Here is an 8672-nt window from a genome sequence, read left to right as displayed (position 1 = left end):
CCCCGACCTATCACAAGATCTACGTAATTTAATTGTACATTTAATTATATAAAAATAAAGTTTCTGTAAAAAGTTTAAGTCTGTTTGTTCGGGGTAGTGTCTTCGTCTTGCAACCCCCAACTTGACACTGCGACCTTAAAGATATTTTGTATGTTTTAGTCAAAAAGATATATAATTCTAAGAAATTCTATAATCCACTTCATTTAGTGCCTTAGATTCTAAAATACATGCTTTGTATTTATGGCAGTGGATAATTATAATTATCCTACAGTTACAGAAATGTTTCCTATGAATCTCCACAGAATTTTCTTTATTTAATTAGAGTAAAAATAATACAAAACAAACATTTATAGTATAATTGAAATTAGTTTTTATACAATCATTTATTTCGATCTAATAGACGCAAATTTATTAAATGTCGCATCGTGGGTCTTCCATGAGGACAATTCTGTAAAAAAATAACAAAATTAAATAATATATACTATTTTTATAATGTTTATATTTGTACAATATTCCATTTTCTGTCTGTCATATCAGTATATTGTTAATTTGGAAGACGAAGGTTATTCGTTCCTCCAATGCCAAAGCCGCGAATGTGCAAATTTGTTGTTTCTCGCCCTCGCCTATGGGTACGGACAGCTATGTTTATTTTAAAGGCTATCAACGCCAAAAGTACGAATGTGTAAACGAAACTAGACACACGTCAGTACCAATTGCATGTTTCACGAGTAGGGGCCGGTATTTCAACAGCTTTTGCTTAGATAAGCCTCTGTCATAAGTTAAGGAGAAGCTTAAGCTGGATGCCGTATTTCCATCATTTCCTTAACTAAACTCGTCCTTAACAGTCAAGTTAATTGGTTTGGTACCTCTGAATACGTCAAAATGCCAGAACTAACTGTTCTGAGGTAAAAACCACTACTGTTGACATTTAATTTTATCTTGTCATCTGTGTCAGTCTTATTTTTACTTCACTTAATTTTGTGTACATGGTAAATGTGTTGTTAGCAAGTTGTTATTGTCCTTTTCATGATCATTTTTCAGTGCGTAACAAATGATAGGAAAAAGGGTAAGTCCGTGATAATACACATTTATGACATTTTATTCTAACATGACATTTTAGTTAAATCTGACAGTTGTCACATTTTATTTTCAATTCGGAATAAAAACCAATCAAATGTGTTTCTTGCATTTATAAAATGGTATTTTCTTTGAGTCTTATAAATTATACAGATTATATTTGTAATATTATTATCTAATTAAAAAAAATATTTTTTTATTATGGCGCCATCTATCGACAACTAGAATAACTAGAATAAATGTTATAAAAATGTCACCGACGAAATGTAATCACCGACGTGCCTTTTTTTCTGTCACATACAATTTAATGCGTTAGAAAGAAATCGAAAAACTGACGCACTGAAAGATGATCATGAGAAATACTGTAGTGGTAGTGTATTGTGTACATATATTTTCTCTGGTTATATTTTTTATTGGTATTCTGCATAAGCAATAGATCCATCTTTGTAATTGTGTTTATTGGATTTATATTCCTTAAAATGTCAAATTGAAATGTAAGTTTACTATTGCAAAATAAATATACCAAGCATTGTAGAGATAAATAATTTTCATATGCCTACACCTTCCAAATGGAGTAAGAATTTTATTTTAATAATCGTTAATAATCCAATAATAATGATATTACGCAAAAGTTGGTTTTCAAAATAACTCGAGAATTATTAATCTATATAAATAACCTCAAAAAAACAGAAAACAAATTTTAAGTACAGGCTTAAACCAACTCCCGCGCGAGCTTAAAATTATTTGGTTTAAGCCTATGCTTAAGCCTCAAATTGAAGTGGAAATACAGGCATCTAGGCTTAAGCTCAGGCTTAAAGTAAGCTTTGGCTTAAGTGCGGTTGGAAATACTGGCCCTTAGGATTTTGATTTTGCTTCCATGTGAAAAGAGCGAATGTGCAACATTTTTGATTTTGCCGTTGTAGTATATCTAGGTCGAGATATTTGCCTACACATTCGCGCGTTTACTGAAAAGTAATTCTGGCTGATTAATAGACTAGTTCCGGCTGTAGAGTCGCACTACTGCCGCAAAAAACGTCTAAGAGATTTGGACTCATCTTTAAATATAAGCATTATGTACAAAATGTACTAAAATGTCTGTGCACTTAACCCATTCGCTGCCTATCGAAGAGGATGGAACTCGGCTAGGAGCCATTCTGTTCAACGGTACCTGACTGAAGTAACCATATCACTCGCTGGCGCGTGAACGGTACCTGCCTGAAGTAACCACATCACGAGCTGGCGTGTGGTCGGCAGCAAATGGGTAAGAATCTAAAGCCTGTCGCATTGGAGAAATATCGACTTATTTTCAATGAATATAATTTAGGGATTTTTTAGACCTAAGAAAGATCAAAGTAACAAATTCCTCGCACAATAAACACTAAAGCGCTGGTTTCCTCGAAAGCGGCACCGAAAAACTGCGACCGTAGCACTGCGATGAATTACGTCAGATTACGGTGAAAAATTCAAGGTTCTTCACTGCGGCAATGGAATGTGCAAACTTAGCAAGCGGCTTCCAACGCATCCTTGGAAACCACCGCTATTATTTTGCATGGTACAGTTTTTTATGACGTCATTCATCGCAGTGTTACGGTAGCAGTTTGTCGGCACCGCTTTCGAGGAAACCAGCGCTTAACAGAGGAAGAGAGAAATCACTAGAGTTAGAATACAAAGGTCATCTGGAAAGAAAGGAAGCAGCTAGAAAGGCTCGGAACTATGACAAATATTTAGCATAAGAGGATTCAGGAATGGTATCCTTTAATTTTTATCGTCAAGCGGTTTTGGCTACGCCAAAGGGGAGTGCAGAGCAAATCTTTAATTTAAGAATGCTTGCTGTTTATAATTTTACAGTATACAACCTGACGAATCAGGAGGTTTCCCTGTTATCTCTAGGACGAAACCCAAGGTAAAAGAGAAGCAAATGACATTGCCTCGTATATTTATGACTACGTAATGTCTCAAAACGGGATTACTGCTGTTCGGATGATGTCTGATGTCTGTGGGGGTCAGTAAAAAATTCAATCTTCGCTATGTGCCTCAAATTTTGCGCCGATCAGAAGTCTTTAAGGTCAATTGGCCATCAATTCTTTGAAACATGGCACAGCGAAATGGAGTGCGACTCTGTACACTCAAAAATTGAAAAAAAAATCAAAGTAGGTATGTACCTGTTTATACGCCAGAGGATTGGCACAAGTGATACGGGATTCACGTGTAACACCACGACTTTTGATTCTAAAAAACATGTTTGATGATGTCTTGAATTTTAAAACGTTTTCATCAGGTTCTTTTAGCTTTAATAAAATACCCTGGAGGAAGCTAAGTTGTCTTATGTCAAGAAGAGCCAGTCAAAAGTGTTTTATAAAATTAATTACTCCGGGGAGTTTATTGATGTAGATTGTTTAAGGTCTATAAAAAGTCGGGGATGTCCAAAATCAATTACGTTGATGCAGGCAGTGTGTGAAGCAATTACATTGCAATCTAGTTAAAGAAGAAAGCGACTTAATTTTATAGCAATTGTGTGATTAACAAAGAGACGTAATATAAATAAATAATTTGTGAATAATGTCATACATGTGAAAAGAACCAGAAGACTATACAATGTATACAAGTTGATTATACGTTCAGGAACATGAAATTGCCATACTAGACAAGACGAAAACGGCGGGTTCGTTGGAAAAAATATTCCCATGAGATTTTTTTGCATAATCACATTCGTGAGACATCCCAGAATAAAGTTCAAGAAGACGCCCACGTGAAAAGTGGTCCAAATTTTTTTTAACAATTTTTTTAAATAAAATTGCAAAAATCGTTATTTTCGACTGGGACATTTTTTTTAGGTTTTTTAGACCATTTTGCACCAAAAGATCTGTTATAATTTTTCTCTAAAGTTGATCGTTTTCGAGTTATAAGCAATTTAAAATTGAAAAAAAAAACGAAAAATGGCGATTTTCAAGGCTTAATAACTCGGTTAAAAGTTATTATTATGAAAGTCAGAAAGTGACTAAAAGCTTAAAGCCCCTCCCCCCCCCCCCCAAGATCCTGAAGAAATTGTTGTCATTATTTTATTACTAAGCTGTTATTTTTAAGTAATAATAATGAGCGCCATGCACGTATTAGGCTGCCGTCAATGGTCAGTGGGAGAGATATTCCATTCCGGCAGTTCAATGGTGCATCTTACTTGCACTCACATTTACAGCCGCGTTAATACGATCTTACCGCTCATTGTTAATAATTAAAAATAACAGCAAATTTCTTCAAGGTCATGTAAGGGGGCTTTAAACTTTGATTTAGTCACTTTCTGACTTTCATAATAATAATTTTTAACTGAGATATTGTCTAAAAAATGGCCATTTTCGCGTTTTTCAAATTTTAAATTGCTTATAACTTGAAAACGATCAACTTTAGAGAAAAATTACAAGAGACCTTTTTGTCCAGAATGGTCCAAAGAACCTAAACAAAATTGTCCAGACCAAAAATATTAATTTTTGCCATTTGTTTAAAAAAATTACTTAAAAAAATGTGGACAACTTTTTGCGTGGGCGACTTCTTGAACCTTATTCTGGGGTGTCTCACGAATGTGATTATGCAAAAAAATCTCATGCGAATATTTTTTCCAACGAACTCGCCGTTTTCGCCTTGTCTATACAGAAATTATTAAATATTGTCTATGACAGTTAAAAAGTTCTCTTACCCATGGTTGATCAATCTCTCCCATATGATCTATCAATTTTTTCATATCCGTTTTACTGAGATCCGTACCAATCATTACAGATTTTCTGCAAGCTCTTGACGCAAACATCTTTTTAAGTTTGCTAGGTACACATGACTGACTCGAAACCTTAAAATAAAAGTTATAAAATTATAAACAACATTTCTTAAGTATACAGGGTGTCTCAAAATTGAGGTCGGTTTTTTCCGAGTATGAATCAGAAGAGCAAAATTTTGCGTTGTGTGTTTGGTAACAGAGTACAGAGTTAATAAAAAACAAAGATTAAAAATTCATTTTTTAAACTTTATTAAAAACAATGTACGCTTAAAACAATAATGGCTGGCATAGGTTGCCATGGTTATGTTAAAAATTTATGAGTGACAGAAGCGAGGTTTATCTTTAAATCTGGAACCAACCCACTATGAAATTCTACAAAAACTAGAAAATATTACATTTTGAATCCAAAACATTTTGGTTGTTTCCGAAATCTTATTATACGCCAATACGGGATATCTGTCGGTATACGGTCAGGGCCGGATTAAGGCACGGGCCAACTGGGCCGCGGCCCAGGGCGGCAAAATTTTGGGGCGGCGGATTTGAGAAAAAAAAAGTGTAATTATTTTTGATTGATTATAAAGCTTTATTATCGATTATCAAGACCAGTGAACCTGAGCATTAAATATTAAAAAACTATTTTATTGTTTATTATTTATTTATAACGCGACACTCTGCGCGGTGTAATGTGTCGCAGTACACTACGCTACGCCACTCTATCCAAGTGAGTCGAAGGGGCGAGGCGGCAGTCTGTATCGTACGCTACGCACGGGAAATTTAGTTGTGGGATCGTAGTAGTTGCTAGCATTGGCTGATGGCAGGCGTCTTGTCGCCTTGCCGCTTCCCTCCCCCCACCAACTCCATCACCGCCACGCGCCATTGTCATTCGGTTGTCTGGTCTCAACTCCACGTACTGCAGTCTGTCTAACTGTTTAGGTTTAACGTTTTTGTAATTTGTTTTGAGCGGAGTAACATTTTGAAATTGTAACTTGTGAGGTAAGAAATATTTATTTGTTTATAGTAATGGTAATGTAAGTTAATATAGACCGCGCTCTAGCGGTCGCAATTTTTGACCGATTTTCTTCAAATTCGGCACACGCACACACTTTCCTTTTTGCAATATCTCGGCTAAGTTATTTAGCCAAAAGAATCCCATAACATTTACCCCCTTTTTGGGGGGGTTTTACCCCAAAATTTTGGTTTTTGGGGCCCGTATGGGAAAAATTCTTCTTTATGTTTTAAATTCGTGTAGAGCATATTTTTCTGAAAATGTTAAGGCAAATTTCGATTTTCTAGCTAATTCCGTTCTCTATAAGGAAAAATGTAATTCGGCATGTTGCCATACGTATAGGTTTCACAATGAGTTGAATAAGTAATGGAAGGAAATTCGCTTCCCTCATTTTTTCGCTTCATTTTTCCTGTCGTATCGTACTACAGTTTTGAATTATACAGATATTCTTTTTTTTACAGTCAGACCTTTACTTCCGATGTCATTGATGCTATAACAAGCAGCTGTACAAATGGATGGACGCAAACGGCTCAGTGGGTGGCAATACAAAAAAGTAGCCGAAGAGAAGAAAAAAAAATTGACAGAAGTTGTAAATAAAACTGCGAAGCTTGATACATTTTTTACAAGAAGTAACCTACCAGTGCCACCAGAACCAGTGCTTTTAGAAAGTGTCAAAGAATTTTGTGAAGTAGAACTAGAAGTATGTTCCATATTAACGCCTTCAGCTTCAACAGCTTCAGCATCAGTGCCTTCAGCTTTAACATCAACCCCTCCAGCTTCAGCATCAGCCCCTTCAGCTTCAACATCAACCCCTTTAGCTTCAGCATCAGCCCCTCCGGTTTCAACATCAACCCCTTCAGCTTCAGCATCAACCCCTTCAGCTTCACCCTCAACCCCTTCAGCATCAGCACCTTCAGCTTCGTCATGTGTTGATACTGACAAGATCAAACCAGCTATATCCGAATTAACTTTTGTTGTTGACGAGATTGAAGATCAATTAACAGTCTCTGAACCTGACTCTTCTGTCCATTTGAAACCAAATTATGATCCTGCTTTATGGATAGTGAATGAAGAGACGCGGGAATATTTTGTTAAAAATGGATGGAATCAAAATAAAGATTGCGATTTTAAAAAATCTGAAAGGCAATATCCAGACAGGAAAAGAGTGTTGGCTAAATGGCTATTCGACAGAAAACTTGCAAATGGCGAAATTGTAAATAGAGATTTCTTGATTTACTCACCAAGTTTAGGCTCTTTGTTCTGTGGTCCATGCAAATTGTTTAGTTCGACCTCTACTCAGTTTACTGAAAATGGGTTCAGTGATTGGAAACATGCATCAGCGAGAATAAAAGAGCATGAAAACTCGCACGTTCACTACAATAGTGTAATAGTATACAAACAAAGAGCAGAAGCAGCCGGGAGGATCGATAAGCTTCTACAAAACCAAGTGGAAGAAGAAATAAGGTATTGGAAGGCAGTTCTCCAGAGAGTGGTGGCCGTAATAAAAAAACTTGCCTCGCGTGGTCTTGCCTTTAGGGGGACTGACGAAAAATTTGGTTCTTTTTCAAATGGCAACTATATATGATGTGCTTGGAGCTGATTGCCGAATTTGATCCATTTTTGAAAGCACACATTGAAAAATATGGGAAAGCGGGTAAAGGCAAACAGTCATACCTATCATCAACCATTTGTGAAGAACTCATCGAAATAATGGCAAAAACCGTTATTGATACAATTTTGAATGATGCTAAGAAAAGCAAGTACTATTCTATAATAGTAGATTCCACCCCTGATGTAACACACATTGATCAATTGTCTTTCATATTAAGGTATGTGAATGAATTGGGAATCCCTGAAGAACATTTTGTTGAATTTATGAAAAATCAAGGTCATACAGGTGAAGAACTAGTGAACTCAGTGCTTTCTTTCCTACAGTCGAAAGGATTGGACATACAAAACTGTAGGGGACAGTCCTATGACAACGCGTCAAATATGTCAGGAATGTACTCGGGGTTGCAGGCAAGACTTAAAGAAAAGAATCCCTTGATATTTTATGTGCCTTGTTCAGCGCATTCACTAAATTTAGTGGGATCAAGCGCAGCAGAATGCTGTTCTCTTGCAAAACATTTCTTTGATCTCTTGCAAGGATTGTACAATTTTTTCTCGTCTTCTACGCACAGGTGGAATCTTCTTCTGTCAAATTTCACGGCCACAGGAAAGGACAAGAACACGTCGTTGAAGTCTCTCAGTGTTACAAGATGGTCTGCAAGGGAAGAAGCTTGCAAAAGCCTTAATAAAGACTACAAACCCATGGTCAAGACGCTGATAGACATGACTTCAAGCAATCATGAAAACAAACAGACACAATCCAAAGCCAAAGGGTTGTTGCGAAAACTAATGTCTCTAGAAACATGTTTCATGGCAGCCCTTTGGGGAGATGTACTTCAAAAATTTAATTCAGTCAGTGAAAAGATCCAGGCTGAAAATATGACCGTGGACAGCGTTGTAATCCTGTACAACTCACTCACAGAGTATGTGATGAACATGAAAGACATGTTTACCCACTATAAGAAAGAGGGCGAAAAAAAACTGCAAATTGCGCAAGGTGAAATGAGACAGAACGATGAGCCAGAACTTCCACAAGAGACGCAGCCGCAGGTGCAGCAAGATTTTGATCGCCCAAAAAGAAAGGCGAAAAGAAAGAGGTTCTTTGATGAATCTTCAGAAGAAGATGAAGAAAGAACTTATGATGAGGATGATGACATTAGGGGAAATTGTCTTCAACAAAGTTATGACATCATCGTGGAAACACTTCAGTTTCAGTTA

The 8672-nt window shown here is 36.5% G+C and overlaps 1 protein-coding gene across 2 annotated transcripts in view; it reads right to left on the bottom strand.

The window, feature by feature from the left end:
- Window positions 1-341: 341 nt before the first annotated feature.
- Window positions 342-8672, bottom strand: part of LOC126886924 (mismatch repair endonuclease PMS2) — a 106235-nt gene continuing 97904 nt past the window's right edge. For both annotated transcript variants that reach the window (XM_050654086.1, XM_050654087.1), the window contains 2 exons: window positions 4766-4912; window positions 342-448 (listed from right to left, as the gene is read on the bottom strand). In XM_050654086.1, the coding sequence (XP_050510043.1) occupies window positions 380-448; window positions 4766-4912 (216 nt within the window). In that variant the 3' untranslated portion in view covers window positions 342-379. The remainder of the gene's footprint in view (window positions 449-4765; window positions 4913-8672) is intronic.

The sequence above is a fragment of the Diabrotica virgifera genome, chromosome 6 (assembly GCF_917563875.1).
Source record: "Diabrotica virgifera virgifera chromosome 6, PGI_DIABVI_V3a".
NCBI classification, from domain to species: Eukaryota; Metazoa; Arthropoda; class Insecta; order Coleoptera; family Chrysomelidae; genus Diabrotica; species Diabrotica virgifera.
The sequence above is the reverse complement of the archived record's forward strand: the minus strand, read 5'-3'. Positions and strand labels throughout refer to the sequence as shown.